The sequence below is a fragment of the Castor canadensis genome, chromosome 15 (assembly GCF_047511655.1).
Source record: "Castor canadensis chromosome 15, mCasCan1.hap1v2, whole genome shotgun sequence".
Taxonomy (NCBI): domain Eukaryota; kingdom Metazoa; phylum Chordata; class Mammalia; order Rodentia; family Castoridae; genus Castor; species Castor canadensis.
Window position 1 is genome coordinate 50268867 of NC_133400.1, and position 26241 is coordinate 50295107.

At 39.5% G+C, this 26241-nt stretch overlaps 1 protein-coding gene across 1 annotated transcript; it reads right to left on the reverse strand.

The window, feature by feature from the left end:
- Window positions 1-389: 389 nt before the first annotated feature.
- On the reverse strand, window positions 390-5330 carry LOC109685332 (protein RoBo-1-like). Its single transcript, XM_074055384.1, has 6 exons — window positions 5229-5330; window positions 4635-4725; window positions 4331-4438; window positions 3415-3564; window positions 2406-2537; window positions 390-707 (listed from the first exon to the last, which is right to left on the reverse strand). Exons 2-6 carry the CDS (start codon window positions 4705-4707, stop codon window positions 505-507), a joined length of 666 nt encoding a protein of 221 aa, XP_073911485.1. The 5' UTR covers window positions 4708-4725; window positions 5229-5330; the 3' UTR covers window positions 390-504.
- Window positions 5331-26241: the final 20911 nt, after the last annotated feature.

Sequence of the window (26241 nt, forward strand, 5' to 3'; positions counted from 1 at the left end):
TGAGAAAGCAGGGACATCCAGAGTCGTAGAAAGAATTTCACACTCTTGGTTCTGAGGTGGGGGAGAGTCATTTGTACCTGATACATCAATAAACATGGAAAAGTTACCTCCTTGGTCCCTAAATTATTCATTCAGAATCATTTTCCTTGGCAATGGGAAATTCAGGATTAAAAATATCAGAAAAGAGATGTGTCCAAGAATGTATGGTTGAGGATATGTATATGTATATGTAACAAGGGTGGGATCATAGGGATTCTTACAGATACATAAACATCTTAATCTCTTATAGATACCAGACTTTCTCTGAAATGTGCTATGTGGAATGAAGAAAGAAACTATTAGACAATGAATACAATTTTTAAACAAAAGTACAAATAAGTAATCACATATATATTTATGCAAGCATCAGGTTTTTTTCATTTTTCCATGGTGCAGAAGGGAGCTATCCATGTACTCCAACATTTTTAGATTCATAGAATTGTCAGTTTGCCAGTGCCTAAATGATTAAAGCAAGACTTTCAACAGAAAGAAACTAGTCAGAATTGGTGAGAAGATGGGCATCATTGGGGGGGTCCCATTGGTGGCACCTGTACAGTAAGTATGGATTTTGGTGTCTCTCACTACAGTCACATTCCTCAAGTTGCAGGCAGTTTCAGTTGCACAGCCCATTCCAAACAATGATAAGTAAGAAATTCCATTTATAGCCACTGTGAAAAGAAAGATCTATAAGTTAGTTTTATCTCTCACCCTTGGATCAACTTATCTGCTTCCTTTGGGAAAGTAAAAGGTATTCAGAATGCCTCCAGAATACAAGACTTTTGCCTTATGCATGAGAAACCTGAGCTATAGTTCCAGCTTCATGTAGAGGTTAAGCCTTATTTCCCCTCTGAAGAACCTTAAAAGAATACTGCTGCCTTAGATTCAACACTAAGACTGAAGACTCTGAGTATGCAATAGAATGAAGGGAAGGAGGCTAGATATAGGGCCTTGGGTATTTAGCTAAAATCCTCCTATGGTACCTGTCCTTTTCCTTGGCTTTGCTTCCTTGGGGAAACAAAAGGAAAACATTATAGATATTCTTCAAGGGATCTTGCAAGAAAATCCCTTCTTGCAAGGGCTCTGAGTTCCTTGGGAGAATAATGCTGCGAAAATTCATTCATGTCTATACTTCTCATGGTAATCTGGAGTAGAAGACTATCCCATTGTATTCTATGTGACCTTCCATTTTCCTCAGTCATCTCAACTCATCTAGACAATGGACTCTTGCAGGCTAGTCTCAGACCTTCCTTCAAAATCCTCTTAAAAATAAAAGCACAACTTGTCTTCAATCTCATCATTTATTTAGCTCCTAAAATACCACTAATTCCATTAAAGTTTTAATGTTGATTAGAAAAGACTTGCCAATGCCCTCCTCTAGCTGTATAGTACAGAAAGAAAAATACTATAGTTGTTTTTCCAATTCCTATCTGAATATGTGTCATTTCCCACGACTATAAACTTTACGTCTACTCAGGAAAACAAAAAATTTTTTACTAAGTTCAGAGTTACACCATGCAAAAATTTAGTGCTTAATCATGGGGTTTTGGTAATAGCAATAATGGTAGTGATGATAATATGCAGAGCTAAATTTTTGCCATCCCCTTCATTGCCAATGAGCCAAGATCCCATTCTGGGACATCATGGCAATGCATGTGCCCCAAACCTCAGTCTCTTTTATGGAAAGCAATTGTGTTCTCATCTCTCCTCCCCTTTCCTCCCTTCTCTTCTCCTCTTCTCTTCTGGAAAATTTCTTTCTCCAAACCTTGCATATATAACCAACCACATGGCCCAGTACCACCCCATTTTCTATATATGAAAGTCAGCCTCTACATGGCCCCCCAATAGCTCTCATCTCCTAGTAATGATGCCATTGGGTAGCTCCCTCCTATGTTGTATCAGGGTTAGTCTGTATGACCAACAGGATACAAGCTGAAATATGTCACTTCTGACATTAGACTATTAAAAATCTACAGTTCTCCCCTCATTCTGTCTCATACCACTTTTTCTGATGGAAAGTAGCTGATAGGTCAAGAGGACACCCAGGCAGCCTATGAAGAGGTTCACATGAAGAGAAATTGAGTTTCACAAAAAACCATGAGATAGCTTGGAAACAGAATCTCCGTCTGAATGACCATAGCCCCAAATGACAATTTGATGGCAAATCTCTTGACACAACCCAGGCCAGAACCATCCAGCAATACAATTCCTAGATTTCTGATTGACAAATGCTCTTAAATAATAAATGTTTGTTGCTTTAAGCTACTAACTTTTGGCATAATTAGTTACACCGTTATCTATGGCTAATATACTTCTTAAAAGGTACTTTAAGAATATAAACACCAAAATGCTTAAGGAAATATTCATACCTGTGCCAATAACCTCAACACATTTTGTCTCTGCTCCTGTGCATTTCAGCAGAACTGAGTCACAGAACATGTCATTCTCAGTATAGCAGGCAGGACATTCAATGCCATTGGGGTTTGAGGGCTTCTGAGACACTGAATGAAAAGAGAAAAGTTTTTATCTTGAGGAATAGGCAGAAAAAAACAGCTAAGAGTATTACTACCATCTCCCCTGCCAATATCATGGTTCTTTCATAATTCCTCTAAAACAATTTTTAACTAGAATGGAATGAAAGGAGAGAAGAGGGAGTAGGTATTAGGTGGGCAAATGTAATCACAGAAATTCACTGTAATTCTCCCATTTAATCAATTATCCCTCCCTGCCTTGGGTAAACAAAAATGCCTAGCTAATGGAAAAGAAAGTAACTTGTGGCCTAAAAAGATGCTGTTAAAAGAGTGAGGATTACTGGGTGCTGGTGGCTCATGCCTATAATCCTAGCTATTCAAGAGGAAGATATCAAGAGGATTGCAGTTCAAAGCCAAATAGTTCATGAGACCCTAACTCAAAAAAACCTTCACAAAAAAGGACTGGTGGAGTGGCTCAATGTGCAAGCCCTGAGTACAAGCCTCAATACCACAAAAAAAAAAGGGTGAGGAATTGGCCAGGTGCAGTGGCACACACCTGTAGTCCCAGCTACTACTACTTGTGTGGCTGAGACAGAGGATTGCTTGAACCCAGGAATTCAAGACCAGCCTGGGAAACATAGCAAGACCCCATCTCAACAAAAACAAGAGTGAGGAATTATAGGAGTAAGGAAAGTCTCAGTTGGAGTGGAAGAGCAAAGAATTTAAATCTACTTAGATTAGAGAAAATCCCCTGGAACAAATCTTGCCAACCAGCTGTCATTCAGTCCCCCAAGCAGGAGAGGGGTTTATAGCTGACCCTGACCTTTCCCAAGGAGAGCTGCAGAGAAAGGGGGACAATAGGCAAGCAAAACCACTGGGCATCTCAGCAGCAGAGAAAGGCACTTACATTGGAAGTCCTGTTTGTTACATTGCTCGGCTTGGCAGCATCGGTGGTCATACACAAAAGTCCGTTCATTCCCCAGTGTTGCTGAGAAGCTCAGTTGAGCACACTTATTTGAAGAACAGCCTTTCTCCTGGATAAAGTCTGAAGACATCCCTGCACGAAATCAAACCCCAAGGAAAACTTTCTTTCTGAGTTATAGAGAGAGCAGTATTCAAATGGCCAGCCAGTATTAAAGGATTCTGTGTCACCTTTCTTTCTCTTTAGTTTTTATACTTCTCCAAAAGAGTTCTTCTACCTGGGCATTGGTGGTACACACCTATAATCCTAGCTTCTTAGGAGGCAGAGATCAGGAAGATCATGATTCGAAGTCAGCTGAGGCAAATAGTTTGTGAGACCCTACCTCAAAAATACCCAACACAAAAAAGGGCTGGTGAAGTGGGTTGTGGTAAAGACCCATGCTGCTTAGCAAGCTTGAGGCCCTAAGTTCAAACCCCAGCACCACCAAAAAAAGAGTACTTCTCTGTTGGTCTGCTTCATAGAACAAACCAATAGAGCAACAATTTGTTAGAAAGGAAATGTCCAGAGGTAGAGCATTTGCCTAGCATATGTGAAATCATGGGTTTGATCTCTAGCACCCAAAAAGAAATGCCATTTCCTAATGGCCCCCATGAGGTTGATGTAGGAACCAGGACCACCTACTAGCTCTGCCTCTGAAGTGTCTGCATTTGGCACAGTGCTCCACCCCCACTACCTCCCACCACACTCCGAGCCCCATCCTGGTCAGACATTATGTAAGGAATCCATAAAAGGATAAAAAAGCTACATCAAATTTCTGAGCAAAGCAACCCCCTCACTCTAAATACCTTCTCCATCTTTCCTGAGTGCCTTTAGCACAGGCAGGGTGGCTGATGTGGCTTACCTGATACATAAAATTCCTGCTTGTAGCTGAAGCAGCCTTGAGAAGTTTCACAAGACTGTGAATTAGAATTACATGTTTCATTAAAGCAGTGTGTACATGTATAAGCCCCTACAAAGAAGAAATAAACATTGTTTAAAAAGTAATTCAAGAATGAAAACTATTGAGCAAACATTCCTAGGAATCAAGGTGCTACGAAACTGTCCTTGGAGTGCTGGATGGATCATTTGTCCTACAGTCCAAGGACGCTATTGCCAACCTCATTCTTCCCATCTTTAGGAGAAAAGGGTCATTTGTTTATTCTTACCCACACTGCCGAAAACAAAGGTGGTAAAGACACATATGATGAAGAGACTCTTCCAGGTGGAGGACTGGGGCATGGTGACTCCTATGACACACTGCAAAGAGTCCAATTGGGAAGAAAGGGGTCAGAGCTGTGGTGCTCGGGCTTCAAATCTAGCAGTCCAAACACCAGACAGTGTTGTCCATTCATTCATTTAGCAAGTGAGAATTTATCAAGCCCTGGCTTTGTGCCAAATGTAACTTTGGGGGAATCCAAAAACGAAAACCATGCTATTTCTGTCATCAAGGTACCCTGTGGAACACAGCCTACCTTCCCTCAGTAGAATTTTCAGGAGGGGTTTTTCTTTGTGTTAGTGTGGAAGGTGTTGGAGCACAAAATCAGACTTCCACAGCTGAAATGAGTAACTTGGCCAAGATGTAGAAATCATACTTCTAGAGAGCAAATGGAGGCTCTCCATGTGTTAGAAATGTCTGAGCAAATGTACTCAGGGGAAAGCAGCCTCTTAGTTAAGAATGGGAATTTATCAGTTCCAGTCATCTTCCCACAGAGCCAGCCTCTAGAACCCAAGTCTCATCAACCCACAATGGAAATGCTCACCGTCAGTATTTCTGATGTTCTTCTGAAGGAGCTGCCTCTATAATGAAGAGGAAAATTTTAAGTTTTCTCACCTAGGGATGAAAGGAAACTTGGACAAGGTGCAATGAAGACAGACTGTCCCTATCCTCCCTTTCATTTACTTTTATAGGACCAGCAGTCAAATGACCTAGCAATTAAAGCACTGTATATAGAACTAATCTTGTCACAAAGGCAAGTGCACTAAACCTCATTTATCTGAATAGCTGTTTCTTACCATCTGGCTGTCAAGGTCAGGGAGTGCAGGGGAGGCTTTTGCAATGCCTCTGGGCCTCTGTTTGGTGAACTACACAGGAGAGTCTAAAGGCTCATGCAGAATTCCACATATCCCATATGTAAGTGCTTGGCCCACAGTATGTAGATATCATTGTTCACCTGTTCACCTGAATTCCATTCATTCCTTCCAATAGGCTCTGTCCCTTCCTTTCTCCCTTTCCTCCCCAGAATCAGATCCCAGAACTGACTTGCATCTCTCCAGAAGAGGAACTGAATGCTTTTCTCTACTCATTTTCTTTTTCCTTCTTTCTCTGATTTTATGCCAATTTATTGTTAGGACATAAGCTCTAATCCAATCTACTTGTTTGAAATGGAGATAAAAGATAAAATAGAGTGATTCATATTTCAATAAACCCTCCACCAAGCATCAAAATCATGATCATATACTCTGAAAATTCAGGATGCTGTGGTAGTGTGTGGTGGGCAGGGAAAAGTCTCCTGGGAGTCCACCAAGCTGAATGTTCTGCAGGAAAGGAGCAGCAGGACTTCTCAGGTATCTCAGAGGTGGGGTATAAAAGGTTGGGAGGGGAACAGGGCTGATGACAGACACAGAAGTTAGCAGAGCCTTCTGGGCTCTCGATAAAGGCCTGGAATGGTGGAGGGAAGTAAGAGTGCTAACTTAGCAGGTTCCCCCAAACTAAGCTGATGGAATTTCAGGGGACACAGCAACATGAGCTTGGAGAATTGTTACCCTTGCCCAGCCCTGGGAGGTAATGGGTAGAAGATGACTTTCAGTTCCTGGTGAGAAATCTAGCTTTCATTCCAGAACGAATGCTGGCTAGAGATCCATTCCTCCATCCTTACAAAATGATAACTAGGATTTGCTACATGGATTTCAATATTCTTTCTAAACATGTCACCAATGTGCCATTGCCTATTTGAATTTTGCTGACCTATAAAGGAATCCTAGTCTCTTCCTTTGGGATTTCATGAGCTGTCCCCACACCTCCTGTCTTTGACTCATCTCCCAAGGGTCTGAGTCATTGCCTAAGGCTGCACATTTTAAGATTCTTTTATCTCCTCAGCCAATTAAACCTTTCCTCATTCATTGGATCACGAACTCCTGACCAATTTGAGGTAACTAGAGATAAGGATGGTTTCTGGCAAAGAAGGTGTGAGCCAGGAGGTCAGATTTACAGCATAGCCTTAGTTAAGACTTTAGTTAAATTCTACTAATTGCTGTCCTGGAGCCTGAAGAATGACCCAGAATCAGGAATGAGGTCAGGTGGAACGAGCTTGCTTTGTCACTGCTGGTGTAGAACTGTGGTCCCATCACTAGTCTCACAGGGAGAACAGAGCATAGCCCATGCTAACCTGGCATCTCTCAACTCTGTGCCAACTTCCTACCTCCCAGGGCAGCTCCTCAGCAAACCCTCCATGCATACATAGTGAGCTCAGAAATGGGCTAACCTGTTGTTACTGTGGGGAAGCTGCCAGTGGCCTGCCACGGTGACACCTTCCTGATGTGCAAGAGAACAGTGGACAAGGTTCTCGGTGGGTCTTGAAAGGGTCTAGAGCGCTCACTGTCTTTGATCTGTTCTGCACACATAGTATGGCTTCAGAATGATTCCACAGGCCATCTCAAGGGAGCTGTAACCTTCTGAGGCAAACTGTGGTCATTCTTGGGACCAGAAACAACATTCTGCTTTCTGCTCCACGTACTAAATAAAAACACTTCTCATGGAGGAGAGTGGCCGCCCTCCTCTCAGCCTGCCACCTGGGAACAACTCTGAGAAAGACTCACTGTCTCTCCTCCTAGCTACTGAAAAAGATTCTCTCCCTGATCAGACTCTACGCAGGCTCCCTGGTCTTCTCAACTAGGACCTAACTATTGGGCATACTTAGTTATATGTACACTGCCCTATTTTAGCAAAAACCCTGCCTAGTCAGTTTGACCAGATACCACAACTCTCAATATTCATAAGTTTTTGGCTTCTCTGCCTGGGCACTGAGGTCTGGTGGGTAAACTTGTGGGTGCAGGGCATCAGGGCCAGATGCAGGAGCTGGGAAGGTGGAGAAGGAAACCCAGGCCCAAGTGAGTGTCCTGGGGACAGGGCTACCTGCAGAAGGCCTTGCCCCCTTCCTCCACTTGTCCTTCCCTAATCCTGTATTATCATCAGTCCTCTCCTTTTATGACCCAGGTATATAACATGTTATCCACAGACAATTACCAGAAACCAAAAGTCAAGTTTAAATGAGTCATAGGCAGGTCAAGACAGGGAGCAGTTTTACTTCTGAGAGGTTTTGGTTTTGCTTACAACCTGCAGGTCATCTGTAAGAACAATTGTTCAACCCCTTTGATCATTTATATTTTAACATCTTGACATTTTCAGTAATGGCTTGTGACAATCATGCAGACCTACAATATGTGTAAATCTGCATGTGTATATAAAACATACATGGATATCTATACCTTGTATATTAGGATAACAATCTTTTGTCCTATTTATTACATGGTTCAAGGTTTATTGCTCATCATTCAATTTGGAATTTTTCCTTATCAAAATGCCTCTAATTGTTTTTTTTTCTTTTATTCATATGTACATACAATGTTTGAGTCATTTCTCCCTCCTTCCCCCCTCCCTCTCATTTTCCCCCACCCCCTCCCTTTCCCCCACTAGCCTCTGGCTACCAGGCAGAAATTATTTTGCCCTTATCTCTAATTTTGTTGAAGAGAAAAGTATAAGCAATACTAGGAAAGACCAAGGGTTTTTGCTAGTTGAGATAAGGATAGCTATACAGGGAGTTTACTCACATTGCTTTCCTGTACATATGTATTACATTCTAAATTAATTCTTCTTGAACTTACCTTTTCTCTAGTTTCTGGTCCCCTTTTCAAAATGCCTCTAATTGTTATATAAATATATCTCTTTTCCGTTCTTCAAGCTCTATCAGGTGAGAGTTCTACCTGCTTTGCTTATTCTTACATCTCCAGCAACTAGGTAACTGATGCACTGATACCTAGCTGGTCATATTTGTTGGTGAATGATCTTATTATTTTAAGAATGGAAATTTTCCATTATTTGAGACTTTCTAGCTAACTCTTAAAATACATGGGTGGCTCACACCTGTAATCCTAGATACTCAGGAGGCAGAGATCAGGAGGATTGTTGTTCGAAGCCAGCCAAGGCAAAGAGTTCACAAGACCCTATCTTGAAAAACTATTCACAAAAATAGGGCTGGTGGAGTGGTTTAAGGTGAAAACCATGAGTTCAAGCCCCAGACTCCAGAAAAATGTGGGAAATGATAGCAGAATTTATCTTTACAAGCTATATTTCTTGATTTTAGCTCTTTTTTCTTTAATATATTTTGATATTTCTATGAAAGAAGTATAAAATACAATCATAGGTTCCTGAGTCAATGGGGCATGTGTTACTTTTTTTCTTTTGGCAGTACTGGGGTTTGATCTCAGGTCCTCACACTTCCCATGCAAGTGCTGTACCACACCCACAGCCCTTTTTTTACTTTTGCTATTTTTTTGGATAGGGTCTCACACTTTTTACCTACAGCTAGCCTTGGATTACAATCCTACCTACACCTCTTGCAAAGCACTGACCCCAGGATGCATGCCACCATGTCTGCATTGTTTGCTGAGATGGAGTCTCACTAACCTTCTGCCAGAGCTGGCCTCAAACTGTGGTCTTCCTGATCCCCACCTCCTGAGTAGCTGAGCTTACAGATGTGAGCCACTATGCCTAACCTGTCGTTATCTTTTTGATGTAAGGTTTTCTCTACATATCTTAACTTTGTAAATGGTATATTTTGTATCTTTTTATGATGTAGTGAGTCATGTGTGACCATAAGAGGACACAAAGGAAAGGTTCAGAGAAGCAAACTGTACTATAGTCATAGGTTCTAGAACTGGGGCAGTCCATGCTACATACAGCAGTATGAACATTTAAAGATCAGATAGTTGAAATATTTCAGTGGGCTTTAGGCTATACAGTGGTCCTTAGTTCCTTTTTCCTTAGTACCTGACCCTGGGATGATCAAAGCAGAGAAATACTGTCCCTTTGAGCATGCAGACCAAATAGAGGAAGTATAGCTCTGGAATGGTTAGTTTTCATATCAGACATTTGATATTCAAAGACAGCCCTTTGCTACCTTTAAAACAAATACAGCATTACAAAAAACAGGTAATGCTGACGGGAGGTCACATATGAGAGGGGGAGGATAAATGAAGGAAGTTAAGAAGGTGAATATGGTTGATGTACTCTCTATATAAGAATGAATATAGAATTTTTAAACCAGTTAAAACTGCCATAAAAAAGGGACTAAGGTAGAAAGGAGAAAAATAGAGATGAACCAAATAGGGCTATAATATGCATATACATGGAAGTACCACAAGGAAACTCCCTGTGTAGCTATCTTAAACAAGCAAAAATGCCTTTTTTTTCTTTTTTTTTAAATACAAAATTGGAGAACAGGAGGGCGGAACAGGTCCTGCCTGAGGGGGTCAGGAAAGGGTGTAAGAGGGTGCATATGGTGCAAATACTGTATACTCATGTATGTAAATGGAAAATGAGACCTGTTGAAACTATTCCAGGAATGTCAGGGAGAGGAGATAAAGGAGAACAGTGGAGGGGGTGAATTCAAGTATGACGTATTTGATACATTGTAAGAACTTTTGTAAATGCCACAATGTATCCCCAGCACTACAATAAAATAATAAAAATAAAATATAGAAAAACAAACCAAAAAAGAGCTAGCTCACCCTGAGAGGGGAAGTGTCTCCAAGACAAAGAGATACTTTATTTTGTTTCTTTTCTACTATGCCAAACCATCATAATATATGAAAATTTATATATATTTACATATATATGTATGATATGTATATTTTTTTCAGTACATAGTACCTGCACTAGGTCCACTACAGAAGCAAAATAAGTCACCAGTTTCCCAAAGAGTGGTCAAAGCAAAGAATTCTACCCCACAGCCTTCTCCAGCCTGAACTTAGAAGGCACCCACATCCCTCATAGCTGGTTTCTCACCTGGCAGAGCAAACACACATATCTAAAGTCGCCATCTCTTTTCATTAGAGTCTGGCAAACATAATCAGGCAGATGTCACCCAATTCCTGACAGAACTCAAAAGACCTCAGTACTACATGGAAAAGACCTCCTTACACAGAGGTATAAACATGCAGAATCAACACACACACCCCAACATGCACACTCCAACTCACACATTTACACACATATACATGATCTTAAGATGAAAAGGATGGGAGGACTTGGACAGACATTTTGAAACAGGAAAACATTACAAACAAGAACACATAGTGAAATAAAGAGGTGTAAAAATAAGATGTTAATCCACATATAACGATGTATGAATGTAATCTCAGCTACTTGAGAGACAGAGATGGGGATGGTGGAGGTTCAAGTTCAGCCCAGGAAAAAAGTTAGTGAACCCCTATCTCAACAAGTAGGACTGGTGTGATGGCACAAGCTGATGGTTCCAGTTATACAGGGAGTCATAGAAAGGATTGTAGACTAAGGCCAGCCCCTGGCAAAAAGCAAGTCCCTATCTAAAAGCAAAACGGACTGGAAGTATGGCTCAGGTAGTACAGTGCCTGCCTAGCAAGGCTCTGAGCTCAAACAACAGTACTGACAGAAAAAAAAATTAGATGTTAAAATAATATGTAGGAGACTTTTAATGTTTTCACTACAAAGAAATGACAACTGTTTGAGGAAATAGATATGTTTACCAATATTTTAACATATTGGTATATTGAAATACCACATACTTCATAAATATGTACAACTTTAGAAGGTCAGTACTGAAGTGGGATCAAAGAAATGAACTGATCACAGGTTCCTAATAAGATCTAATTGTATAGCACAAATGTCAGCAGCTCAGTGCAGCCACACTTGCACTTCTAGACTGACACTTAAGACCTAACCAAAAAGAGTGGATATTTTTTCAAGTCTGAGAGTCACATTTTAATCCTGATGACAAGTTTGAATCTGTAGGCTCTGTTTTCATGAATCTAAAGATCAAAGAACCACCTTCCAGACACCAAAGACTCGAGATTCAGAGTTTGTCAGAGCTGGCGAGTGGCTCAAGTGGTAGAGCGCCTGCCTAGCAAGCATGAGGGCCTGAGTTGAGCCCTCCTAACAACAATAAAAAAAATGGGCTCACTGTATTTGTTCTGCCTATCTATTTTGATCACTTGGTCTGCATCCACTGTGAGCAGTGTAAAATGAAAAGGAATTACAAACTATAAAACTTAGTATGTTCTCTAAAGCTACATCCAAGGATTAGGAAACTAGGGGCACACAGAGGGTGAGGGTGAGATTTTCCAACATTAAGACTGCTCCACCAGAGTGAAATATCAGCCCTCATGACTGCTAACATTTCAATGCAAATTTGAGGGCATCCGGTGGAAACTCCCTCACTTGGCAAATAGTCTCACTTAGCAAATTTTCTCTATTGAAAGTTGTAAGTGAAACTGTACCTGCAAAGAAAAGGACAAAGTCTTTGTGCTTAAAATATTGCTGCTGCAGATATCAAAGGCAGTAGAAACTTCCTGAATCTGTGGGAGTTCATGGGCTTTCCTGGAAATGCCTCAATTCTGTAAAGCCAGTGTCTAAAGTACCAGATAGCATGAGTAGCAGGTGTTACCTGTTCAGTCTTCAAGGAACCACCCCATTATGTCACCTACCATGCAGGTCTTTCAATCTGCTTTAGGTGACTTTTCTACTTTGTTATCTTATATTTCTTGAAAAATTGCCATTTTTACTTTTTAAGTGGTCCTAGGGTTTGAACTCAGGGTCTTATGCTTGTTTAGGCAGACACTCTACAACTTGTGCCTAGAGGGATTTTTAAAACTGTTTTATTGAGATATAATTCTTGCACATACAATTAATCAATTTAAAATAAAATTCAATGGTATTTTGTACATTTGTAGTTAACCACCATTAAATCAATTTGAGAGCATTTTCACTACACCAAAAGAACTATTCACACCTTAGCTTAATAACCCAGTCTTTCACCTCCATTACCAGTCCTAGATAAACAATAATCTACTTATTTTCTGTAGATTTACCTATTCTGGATATTTCATATAAATGGAATCACATCGTATGTGGTCTCAGGTGTCTGTTTTCATCCATCAGCAAAAAGTTTTAAAATTAATCCAGGTTGTACATGTATCTATATTTCATTTCTTTTTATAGCCAAACAATGCTCCATTCTATAAGTGTATTGCACTTTATTTTTCCATCGTTTGATGAACAGTTGAGTTCTTTATATATTTAGGGGGAGCAGCTCTGGGGTTTGAACTCAGGACCTCGTGCTTGTTAGGCAGGTGCATTACCACTTAAGCCATACCCCCAAGCTCTTTTTACTTTGGTTATTTTTCAGGTAGAATCTTACATTTTTGCCTAGGCTGCCCTCAAACCATGATCCTCCTGATCTCCACCTTCCAGGTAACTGGGATTACAAGCACAAGACATAATGCCTGGCTAGGTTTTGTCTATTTTTTGTGATTATGATTGTTGCTATACTGCTATGATGTCCTATATGGAGAATGTTGCTGTGTTCTTTTACTACTATAAACATTTGTATACAAGTTTTTGCATGTATGTGTGTTTTCAGGTATCTTTGGTATATATCTAGCAGTGAAAAAGCTAGGTCATATGGTAATTCTATTTTTAACTGTTTTTAAAGCCACTATAGTATATTCCTTAGTGGTCACACCATTTTATACTCTCACTCAGTAAGTAGTGCAGAGGTCTGGTAGAGATGAACCAATTTGGGTTGTAATACACATATGCATGTAAACAACATAAGGAATCTCCCTATATACCTATCTTCAACTCAAACTAGCAAAAACTCCATGTTTTTCTTATTATCTTTTATGTTTTTTCTTCGACAAAATGCGGTAAACAAGAAGGCAGAACAGGTTCTGACAGGAAGCAGGAGTGGGGGGTTGGGAGGGGGGTTCAAACAGTGGGTAAACATGTAAGTAAATGTTTTAACAATAAAATAAAAATTTTTTAAAGTTTCTAATTTCCCCACACCCTTAAATTAGTTTTATTATATGTGCTTTATTGTAATCATCCTAACAGATATAAAATAGTATCTCATTATGGGTTTCATTTGTATTTCCCCCATGTGGGGAAAATTTGGTCATTTGAATATCTTCTTTGAAAACATAATACTCATCCTGGTGTAGTGGTACACCTGTATCCCAGCATATAAACTTGTTATTTTTTCTTTTTGGGGGTTTTAACTCAGGGTTTCACAGTTGCTGGCAGGTACCCTACCACTTGAGCCATTCTGCCAGTCCAACATTTGATAAGTGAAGGCAGAAAGAGCATGAGTTCAAGGCCTGCTTTTGGCTGCATAGTGAGAACTTGCATCAAAAAAATAATACTTTTTAGTTAACTAATTTTCATTTGTCTTTTAGTGAGTAAATAAAATAATGTCCCTTTTTAAGCTTTAGGAAAAACAATGTCTTAAAAGAACACATTAAACATGAGATGAAACTATGCTCCAGATAACTCCCCTTTGCTGATTCTGTTCTTTGCACTCAGAAGTATCAGTGTTCTGTGAAGACTGACAAACACCATACACTGAGATGCAGAAAGCCATAAGACGAATCATGTGTTTAGGTCACATTGTACACTGAATTTTGCAGCAGGAAACAAAATACAGTTTTACATCTTTGAGGAAGTTTAAAACAAAAAGACCTTTCTGCCTACCAACAGAATTAAATTTGCTTCTGGTCCTGCATAACTTTCACAAAAGACTGGGGTAAGACACTGGTTCAAAACCAGCAACAGTAGCACCAACAAAGTTTTTTGGAGAAATTTTAAAGACCTTCCTGTTTGGGCAATATTTTAAAACTAAATTGGTTGCAATATCATGCATATTTTTAAAAGAATGCTAGCTATGCTTACCTAGGGCAGTGAAAGAAAAGTTAGAAAAAGAAAACAAGCAAATTTACCTTGAACATTGAAACAATCTCAAGGAGCCCTATATTGATGATATATTTTACGAAAGTAAATATTCAGAGGGTCAGAAATGTATATAATTGAGTGAAATTAAGCATTAAAACAATAGAATTGTTTAATGAGTACAACATTCCCATTTGCAATGATAAAAATGTTCTGGAGATTAATTGTAGTGGTGGTTACACAACACTGTGAATACATTTGATGCCACACCTATGTACATTTCAACATGATTACCATGATCAATTTGATGTTCTGTATACCTTACCACAATAAAAAGATTTTTAAAAAAGAAACAATTGTAGTTGCCAGGCGTGGTGGCACACACTGTAATCCCAGCACTTGGGAGACAGTACTACATAGTGAGACTCTCTCTCAAAAAGAAAAAACAAACTAGAATGTATTTTTAAAAAACACTGTTAGAATCTAAAATGAAGGATTGAAATATGAAAGATGAGACAAAGAAAAGTATTCCCCACTAAAACTGTCCACTGTGGACCCTAAGCATGAACAACATGATCACAAACACCTGTCAGCGTTAGATCATCGATTACAGGCTTTGCACATTGTTAACAGGAAGAAATAGAGTGATGCACTCAGTCCAACCACAGACAAAGGCGATCACATTGCATCTATAATATTTTAAGCAATTCAACAAAGATTTAGACACTTTTTTCTGTGCCAATGATTGATAGTCCCATTTGTTCAGGGTCTTATAGTTTACAAATATGCTTACACATATTACTATATATTACTTACTTTATCCTCACCATAATTCTGAGGAAAATGAAATTCACAAAAGTTAAATTTACATAAGAACACAGTACGTGAGTGAGTTGCTATTCTAATAGGAACACTTAGTATGAGATCTATCCTCTTAAATTCTTCAATGTACATGTGGGATTGCTAACCACAGGCGCTACATTGTATAGCAAACTCTAAAATTTAGTCGTCTTGTGAAGGAATTGAAATCAGGCTCTCACAGAGTTCTCTCCACCCCCATATCATGGCAATATTATTCACAATGTCCCAAGGAATGGATGTAATATCCATCAATAAAAACAACATCTATCAATAAATAAAATAAAAATAAATAAATGGAAAAGAAAAGGTGTTATATGCATTTACTAGAATACTATATAGCCTCAAATCCTGAATATAGGGGGAAATCTTGTCATTTGCAACAACACAGATCAACCTAGATGATCTTACGTTAAATGAAATAAAGAGGCACAGAAGGACAAAAACTACATGATATCATTTTTGTGGTATCTACAATAATTAAATTCATAGAAGCAAGGAGTAGGATGGAGTTTTCCAGGGACTTGGGAAAAAATGAGGGTTTTTTTTTTTAGGTAGATTTTGCTTGCCAATCTGTGTAAAAATTATATTACCTCTTTGACTTGTTTTATTAATGAAACCTAATTTGGATATCCTGAATATATATTTATATATTTATTCATAAAACTAAAATTAAAGAATTCAAAGAAGCTGATAGACCAGAGATATTTTGGAATAAAAAAAACCCTGGAAAATTGGGGTCAGAAATTAACATACTAGAATTTAAGAGTTTGGGAATGTAAATAGCACACAGAAAAACAGGGAAAAAGTGGAAAGTATAGGTATGTGAGAAGATAATATGAATTGAGAGGAAAAAACTAAGACGCCAAATGACAGGAGGGCAGGGCTGTGAGCAGAACCAGAATCCCAGGTGTGGTACTAGGAGGAAGTTCATATAACCAATCCAGCAAAGGCCTGGGAATTTATAGACTATGCTCCATTCTTTGTACAGAAAGCGTGAGGCTTGTTGTTGTTACTATTGGGTTGTTGTTCCTCTAGAGCTGGTTCAGGACAGGAGCATCCATTCCCTGCTGAAAGCAAAAATTAACCAGACCTCATTGGAAACAGTTTCACAGCCTATAAATCAAGAGCTGTAAAAGATTCCTGCATTCTAATTAAATAATTCTACTTTGGGGAATCTATCCAAGGGAATAACCTATGGAGAAAATATTTGTTCATGGCTGTTTACCCCAGCACTATGTGGTTGTCACCCAATAGCAATGGGTCATAGGAGGAAAGCCACAAGCATGACTGAAGTTCTCCTGGACAGTGCAGGCAGCGGGGCATCTGGAAGTCCCACAAAGCAGATTCTGTGCTTAGGCAAAGACCCAGGGCTGGTGCAGCTTTGGGCTGCTGCCACAGTGCATGCAGCCAAGGTTGAGTTAGGATCCCAAAAGCATTAGAGGTTTTGAAAACTGGAGCCTGATGCCAGCTTCCCTAGTCAGGAGTAAGCACCTGTTGCCAAACCACACAGTCTAGTGCTGAGGATATATTTCAGGGAGAGAAAGACATTCCTCTCTAACAAGCTAACCACCAGGCCTGTCTAGAACTCACTCCGGCATGCGACCCTGATCATCGCAAGTAGCTAGGAATGTTGGAAAAACACTTTAGACAAATTAAATTTAGCACAGTTTATTTGAGCAGGGAAATGTTTCATGACTCAGGAAGCACCTTGAGCCATCAAATGTTCAAAGAACTCAGGACAAGCAGGATTTATGGAAAGAAAAAGAAAGTGACATACAGAAATACCCTGATGGGTTAGTTTGGTGTTTACCTTTATAGACATGACTTGACAGTGTGATGCCTGTGACCAGCAGCTTGGGTGCTATGATTGGCTGACACTACTTTTTATAGAAATATACTGTCAAGTCAGGTTGCAGTTTATTTACATGTTAAGATAAGTAATATTTTACTATCTATGGAGATAATTTTAAGCCAAATTTGATTTAATTTAACAGAAACAACCTACATGCCCAGTCAGAGATTGTGATGGAATTAATATGTACTCACAGAGAATGATTGTGAAGTGGTGCTAAAAATATGCAGTAGTACTCAGAGAACGATTATTAAAGTTAATATTCAGGACACAAAACTTATAAAAAGTAATTTCAACAAAATTTAAAATAAGTAGTAAAGAGACTATAAAATACACTAAAATGTCAAGAGTGATTATAGTTTATGGTAGTTATTTTCTTCTCTAAATTTTCTATACTCATTTTGAAAGTTTGCAATTCTACCCTGGGCTCAGAAGGGTGATGTGGCTGGGGATTTCTGACCTCACCATGATTACCATTTTCAGTTTTAGAGTCTTTTGACTGTAATCTTGCTGATTATATGCATTGGCACCCAGCCTCCTAGACAGAAGTAAAACTGAACTGTTGGGAATATTTTGAAAGTGTGCCAGAATTAGTGAATGAAAGGGTTCTTATGTTTCAGAATGCCATATAGTGATGTCCTTGACCATCCTTCACATAAATAGCTTAGAAAAATCGTAGAGGTTAATTGCCATCACATTTTAGTGTGAACAAGGACTTGTCACAGAAAATAATGTAGAGAATAGTTAACCCTTTTATCTCTCAACATTGAAAGAGATAAATTTCTAGATTCTATTCTCTATTTTTGTTATTGGACCAATGTTCTATATAAATAACTAACATGCAACCATTTAATATCCAAAGCATTTAATAGTCTGTACCAATCAACCTCAGTATTGTCACTCCAATATTACATTAGGCAACTATCATTCCATTGTGTCAGATACCCATTTTTAGTAAGATGTCTTTAAAGCACAGAGTAGAAAACAAAATTAGAACCTTTCTCAAGTTCCTTTCACTATGATTTGGAAACGATAAATCTTTATAGAATGAGATCTTTTTCTGGAGTAGCTTCTTTTTTTTTTTTTTTTTTTTGGCCCTTTATTTTTTTTTTTCATTTTTCTTTTATTATTCATATGTGCATACAAGGCTTGGTTTGTTTCTCCCCCCTGCCCCCACCCCCTCCCTTACCACCCACTCCACCCCCTCCCGCTCCCCCCCTCAATACCCAGAAGAAACTATTTTGCCCTTATCTCTAATTTTGTTGTAGAGAGAGTATAAGCAATAATAGGAAGGAACAAGGGGTTTTGCTGGTTGAGATAAGGATAGCTATACAGGGCATTGACTCACATTGATTTCCTGTGCGTGGGTGTTACCTTCTAGGTTAATTCTTTTTAATCTAACCTCTTCTCTAGTTCCTGGTCTCCTTTTCCTATTGGCCTCAGTTGCTTTAAGGTATCTGCTTTAGTTTCTCTGCATTAAGGGCAACAAATGCTAGCTAGTTTTTTAGGTGTCTTACCTATCCTCACCCCTCCCTTGTGTGCTCTCGCTTTTATCATGTGCTCATAGTCCAATCCCCTTGTTGTGTTTGCCCTTGATCTAATGTCCACATATGAGGGAGAACATACGATTTTTGGTCTTTTGAGCCAGGCTAACCTCACTCAGAATGATGTTCTCCAATTCCATCCATTTACCAGCGAATGATAACATTTCGTTCTTCTTCATGGCTGCATAAAATTCCATTGTGTATAGATACCACATTTTCTTAATCCATTCGTCAGTGCTGGGGCATCTTGGCTGTTTCCATAACTTGGCTATTGTGAATAGTGCCGCAATAAACATGGATGTGCAGGTGCCTCTGGAGTAACAGTCTTTTGGGTATATCCCCAAGAGTGGTATTGCTGGATCAAATGGTAGATTGATGTCTAGCTTTTTAAGTAGCCTCCAAATTTTTTTCCAGAGTGGTTGTACTAGTCTACATTCCCACCAACAGTGTAAGAGGGTTCCTTTTTCCCCGCATCCTCGCCAACACCTGTTGTTGGTGGTGTTGCTGATGATGGCTATTCTAACAGGGGTGAGGTGGAATCTTAGTGTGGTTTTAATTTGCATTTCCTTTATTGCTAGAGATGGTGAGCATTTTTTCATGTGTTTTCTGGCCATTTGAATTTCTTCTTTTGAGAAAGTTCTGTTTAGTTCACGTGCCCATTTCTTTATTGGTTCATTAGTTTTGGGAGAATTTAGTTTTTTAAGTTCCCTGTATATTCTGGTTATCAGTCCTTTGTCTGATGTATAGTTGGCAAATATTTTCTCCCACTCTGTGGGTGTTCTCTTCAGTTTAGAGACCATTTCTTTTGATGAACAGAAGCTTTTTAGTTTTATGAGGTCCCATTTATCTATGCTATCTCTTAGTTGCTGTGCTGCTGGGGTTTCATTGAGAAAGTTCTTACCTATACCTACTAACTCCAGAGTATTTCCTACTCTTTCTTGTATCAACTTAAGAGTTTGGGGTCTGATATTAAGATCCTTGATCCATTTTGAGTTAATCTTGGTATAGGGTGATATACATGGATCTAGTTTCAGTTTTTTGCAGACTGCTAACCAGTTTTCCCAGCAGTTTTTGTTGAAGAGGCTGCTATTTCTCCATCGTATATTTTTAGCTCCTTTGTCAAAGATAAGTTGCTTATAGTTGTGTGGCTTCATATCTGGATCCTCTATTCTGTTCCACTGGTCTTCATGTCTGTTTTTGTGCCAGTACCATGCTGTTTTTATTATTATTGCTTTGTAATATAGTTTGAAGTCAGGTATTGTGATACCTCCTGCATTGTTCTTTTGACTGAGTATTGCCTTGGCTATTCGTGGCCTCTTGTGTTTCCATATAAATTTAACAGTAGATTTTTCAATCTCTTTGATGAATGTCATTGGAATTTTGATGGGAATTGCATTAAACATGTAGATTACTTTTGGGAGTATAGACATTTTTACTATGTTGATTCTACCAATCCATGAGCATGGGAGATCTCTCCACTTTCTATAGTCTTCCTCAATCTCTTTCTTCAGAAGTGTATAGTTTTCCTTGTAGAGGTCTTTCACATCTTTTGTTAGGTTTACACCTAGGTATTTGATTTTTTTTGAGGCTATTGTAAATGGAATTGTTTTCATACATTCTTTTTCCGTTTGCTCATTGTTAGTGTATAGAAATGCTAATGATTTTTCTATGTTGATTTTATATCCTGCTACCTTGCTATAGCTATTGATGATGTCTAGAAGCTTCTGAGTAGAGTTTTTTGGGTCTTTAAGGTATAGGATCATGTCGTCTGCAAATAGGGATATTTTGACAGTTTCTTCACCTATTTGTATTCCTTTTATTCCTTCTTCTTGCCTAATTGCTCTGGCTAGGAATTCCAGTACTATGTTGAATAGGAGTGGAGATAGTGGGCATCCTTGTCTGGAACAATGATGGCTCAAGAAGTCTTGGGATGCCTTTTCACAGTATCTAGGTGGGAGACCATCACAAAAGGTAGTCATAGAATGGGAGAGGATGGGTTTGACTGAAATGTGTAAGCATCAGGAAGCTTGGGCAGTAAGGGTGGAGTGGTGAGTGTTTCCACCCTCCCTGATGATAAGTCCCACATTATAGCGTGCTACCAGATGCTGTTGATACAATGTGGTACAGAGTCAATAGAGCATGCCCAAATGCAAAAACAATAAATTACTTGCTGAAAAATAAACAAAACTCACTCAGTGAATGGTGTTACTGAGGAAGCCGATCCCCGCATCTACTCTAGTAAAGTTATCCACCCCTGAGGGGCCTATCCTACACAAATTGAGTGCCAAGCAATGATTGAAATCGTGGAGGAAGAGAATGTGAAAGGTGAGGACTATCATCCAAGTGGACAACCAAGGGGATTGTCTGCAGATGAGGAGAGTACCAACTTCTAGTTGTGCGTCATAAGCCAAAATTTAGCCTATGGCCTACACTGTCACACCTCTGTGTAGAGCTATAGCGGAATGTGTAAAAGATCAAATTGACTTCTAACTCCATAACAAAGTAGGAGATAGCAAGGGGCTCTTTTCCATGTGAAAGAAGTTCATGATGGCTTTGAGTTTCTAGCAGAAGACAAGGTGGAGTTCTCAGTGATTCTGAGTCAGTGAACAGGTAAGTGCGGTGGCCTTAATACCTGTCGATTCTGTGAAGGCCCCTGGGCTGTTTGCAGATCCTCAACCTGACCGGTTAGCCAGTCTCTTGAAGAACATCATCCTGGAGCTCCTCATGTAGTGGTTCTTCATCCCAAGTGGACCAGATACCCACTGGGATGTGGTACAGATACCCACTGGTATGTGGTACAGAAAGAAAGACCTGTTGAGCTGGTGTCATTGAGTAATCACATTCACAAAGCACAGTGATCAAGTCAGGTGAAGGGTGCTGCGTAGCTCCCTGTTTATCCTTCCCCAAATCTAGAACACCTACCAGTTGAGCTATTACATCAATTTTAACACCTTCCTAGTGTTATCATTTTTAAAAATAAAAAAATTTAAGAAACCATTTAAAAAAATAGTGAGAAAAAAGAAGCCAGACACAAAATAGTGTATACTGCATGATATCTTTTATATAAAGTCCCCAAACAGGCCAATCCACCTAATTTTGTGGTTCCCAACAGCATCACTGAGGCCCCCAGGGGACATGACACCACCTGGAAACATTTCAGGTTATCCCAGATAGTGCGCTGCTGGCTACAAGTATGCAGAGGTTAGGGATGCAGCTAGATGTCCTGTAATACACAGGACAGAGACTTGTATGACCCCAAAGATCAGTAGTGTGAGATCAATATCTCCTATCTAATGTTTAGTATTCAAAAGCAAATCAAGGTGGTCTACATTGGTGATACACTGAAAGGAACATTAAGAAATTATCCAGGATGCTCAGAAACATTTCACATATTTACTGTGGTGGTCCATATACCACTATACATGCTTGTTAGTACTTTTGGAATTGTATATCTCATTTTATTTTATGTAAGGTATAAACTTAATGTTGATTAAAAACAAATTCAGTGTGACCAAATACAATGGCGCCATCTACTGACAAGACTCCCAATATCTCTTCCCAAATCATACAGAACATGGAAAAATTAAATTCACAGTCATGCCACCATCATAATTTGAAGCCAGATAATGCCAAAACTTCAGGGGAATTGTAATCCAAAATAGGAGACCATCAAATCTCAGGACAAAGTCTCTTATGACCCAATCCCTGTCCCATCTCCACCCTGCCACAATGCCTCATGGCAAGCAAAACAGATGAGGAATAAACTTCAAGGAAGCAGGAAGAAAGCAACTAAGAATGACACCTAAAATTGACCTGAAGCTACTGCCAAGAGATGCTAAGTCAGTCCTAAGTCTGAAAATTGTGTCTAGATGAATCTGTTGGACATACCAGAAGTATTAGTCAATGCAATGAGACAAAAGCAATCAATTAGGTATATAAGAATGGGTGAAGAAGTAAAATGTTTAAGTACAAATGTAATTTTGAAAAATAATATTTCATCCTAAAATAAATAAATAATAAAATTATCTTGTCTTTGGCTTCTCCAACAAGATAAAGTATCATTTTCATACCTTCTGTTCAACGGTATATGTTCTATTTCTTTTTTTTTAGCTGTAATCCTTTATTGCATTAATTAATTACATTATCACAATTTCTACACAAGATATCAACTGTTTTTTGCATTTATGGTTGTTTCCTCAATATTATGTTCTATTTCTATTCTACTTTTCACTATTCTCTGAAGAAATCTCCAAATAGGAAACTTAAATTGTTGTGTGATTTTAAATAAATCTATTCAAGTACAAATTATTATAGACCTACATGGTGATATTAGACATGTCAGAGTGTCTGCCCTTCCAAATGTGTGAAAAAACACACTAAAACTTAGAATACTCAAAACTTTGAAACAATGTTATATTAATTAATACTAATTTTCAAAGAAAAATACCATACACAAATTCAAAGATAATAACCAAACTGGAACAAAGGGTTTCATACATAAAGAAGTCTTAAAATTGAGGGACACCAGACTAGGGGTATATCTCAGTGGTAGGGCTTGTGATTAACATGTATAAGGCCCTGGGTTCAATTCCCAGCACCAGAAGCAAAAAGAAAACAGTGAGGGCCACAGGAAAATAAATAAAAAGCATTCAGATTAGAAAAGAGGAATTGGAGATGATGTAAAAATCTTAATTCATTATAAAATTAATTTTATTCAGAAATATAAAATCTGAAAAAAATACACAAAAAATTAAATTTGATAAATGAATTAAGCAAAACTGCAGGATATAAATCAAATAAAAATTCAAAAATCAGTTGCATTTTTATACAGTAACACTAAGAAGTTAAGAAACTAATTCCATTTGCAATAGCATCGAGAAGTATAAAATACTTGGACATAGAGAGCAAGACTTACACTCTGAAAACTACAACATGGTTGGTGAAGGAAATTAAAGAAAGTCTAAGAAAATGTAAATACAACACATGTTCCTAAATTGGAAGCCTTAATATTACTAAGTTAGAAATAAGGCTGGTGTGTGGCTCAAGTGGTTGAGTGCCATCTTGTAAACTTGAGGCCCTGAGTGCAAATATTAACACCACACCAAAAGAAAACAGAAATACTACCCAAAGTGTTCTACAGATTTGATGCAAAATGAGTGGGCTGATTGATTGACAAAATGGTGATTTAGGAGGGCAGCCCATTCAATAGACTCAGGAGCAAGGGTCGTATATTCTCTAAAGGCTTCCTCTAGTCTATCATAAAAGTCTCCTGCTCTTGGATGATTCCCTTGACCTTGTTATAATTTGCAGGCTTTGTGGCTCCTGATTTCATTCCTCTAAGGATGGCCTCCAACATGTGTGCCCTCCTCTGCATTCTTTCTGGGAATAATCCCAGTGAGGCTCAGTTGTTGGAGCAGTGACATCCCCTCAATGTCAGTCTATGGGATCCTTTATGAAGGCCTCATCTGCCTCCCTACTGGTAGCAGCAAGAATTTTTTCCCTGTCTGAAGGAGTGTAACAGTTGGCCAGGAAGAACTGAATGTCCCTCCAAGAGAAATCAAAATCTGATGCCAGGGTCTGAAATTCAATTGTAAATTTATTTGAGTCCTCAGTATACCTCCCCAATTTTGCCCTACACTGTTGGATATCATTTACAGTTAAGGACACATGAACATGAATTCTTCCCTTAGGCCCTGACACTTCTCATAATGGGAGCACTGCTTGAGGAGTCTCTGAGTACTATTTCCCATTTTGAGTGAGTGGCAGACTCATTGGCACTGGGGTGTTGAAGGAGAAGGAGTTAGGGGAAGGAGTTTGGGGTGGAGGTGATGTTGGATCAGTGTTAGGAGTGCAAGGGAAAGAGGAGACATGTAATGCTCCTTGTAACAGAGGATCTTCAAGGATATTTATGTCTCTTTCCTTAAGTTCTTGTTGGGGTCTGGCAAACCCCTTACAGAGTGTTGGGTTTCGATATAGGGCTATAAAGGCTTGCACATACAGTATCTCTGAGCATCTCTCATTTTTCGTAATACCAATCTAACTGTAAGATGGTGTCATAATCAAGGCTCCCATTTTCATACCACCTTTTAGTACCCAAAAATGAGCCAAATGTCATTACACTAATGAATCAAATGTTCCTCTTTTAGGTTAGCAGGACTAAAGCATTCCCAGTATTTAAGGACACAGCCATGTAGGGAATCCACTGGAACTGAGTTGGCTAACCCCATGGTGGCATGTGGAGAGAGGGGGGAAATGGAAAAGGGGAAATTTATACTTTACAAGAAAAATGAGAGATTCTAAGATCCATGGCGTGTCCCACATGCATGTAGGAATCCTCAACACAGGTCCCTCTGACCAGTTTCTGTCAGACATCTCTGGAGCAAGTGAGAGGAAGGGTACCCTGTCTTACAAGTCAACTGTTCACCTAAGGGTCAGTCTCTTCACCCCTGCATGAGGGTTCCTTAATGCTAATCCAATTATTATCCTAGTGAAGAGAAAATGAAGATCAGAGAAGTACACCAGATAATAGAAATGCACTAGAGTGGGATTTGAACCCATGGCCATATTTCTGTTAGGCAGATGTCCCATTGCTAGAGTCCTGTTGTCAGCCCCTATTAGTTTCCCTAAAGAACAGAGACAGGAACCATCTCTAGAACCTAGAATTTACTCTCATTAGTCCTAGTGGTTGTAAATAGTGCCAACCACTTGTAAGTAGGCCCCTGGCATGTGCTTCTGAAGCAAGGAGATCTGACCTCTGGATAAGTGTTTTCTCAACCCCTTGTAGGCTCTGGAGTAAGGGAAGCATGGGTGAGAATTGGGGTGGGGTGGCTAGGACAGACAGGCATGGCAGATAGGCAGGCAAGAAAGTGTGTCAGAGGAGGAGGACAGAGAAGTTTGCAGAAGATTGTTTGTTTAGGCATGGTACTATGGTACCAGAGGTGATGATCCCCCTCCCATTTTTTGGTCCCTGGAGCAGGGCTTGTGGACCCAAGTCTTGGGGGCATGTAGCCCCCTCCTGTCATCACAATTGCCATGGGGCTGGTGAGCCATGCAAGGCATGGTTGGAGAGACCATGCATGGTCCCAGTGGGCTGCTGGGCCATGACATGCCTTGTCCCCAGTGCCCAAAGCCTCCATGAACTCCCCACTGTCAGTGGAGCTGCGGTGCCTTTGCAATTCCTCTTTTAGCCAGCTCAGGCACTGGAGGACTTTTAGCTGGAGGCTGTTGGACAGAGGCAGCCAGCCATGCAGCAGACCTGAGCATACATATGCATACACCCAGGTGCTATAGCCCCTTTTTCATGCTACAGCCATGGCTGTAACTATTGCAGCACACATACCGCTGCCCTGCCACTGCCCTGCCACTCCCCAGCTGCTGCTGCCTCCACAGTCACAGTTGCTGTGCTTTACCAACCGCATCAGTGCAGAGTGGTTAGATAGGTGGTCTCGTGCACCACACAAGCTTGTCCTTAGAAACCTAACTGGGGACGACAGGAGATGCAGAAAAGACGACAGACAGAAGAACAAACATGCATAAAG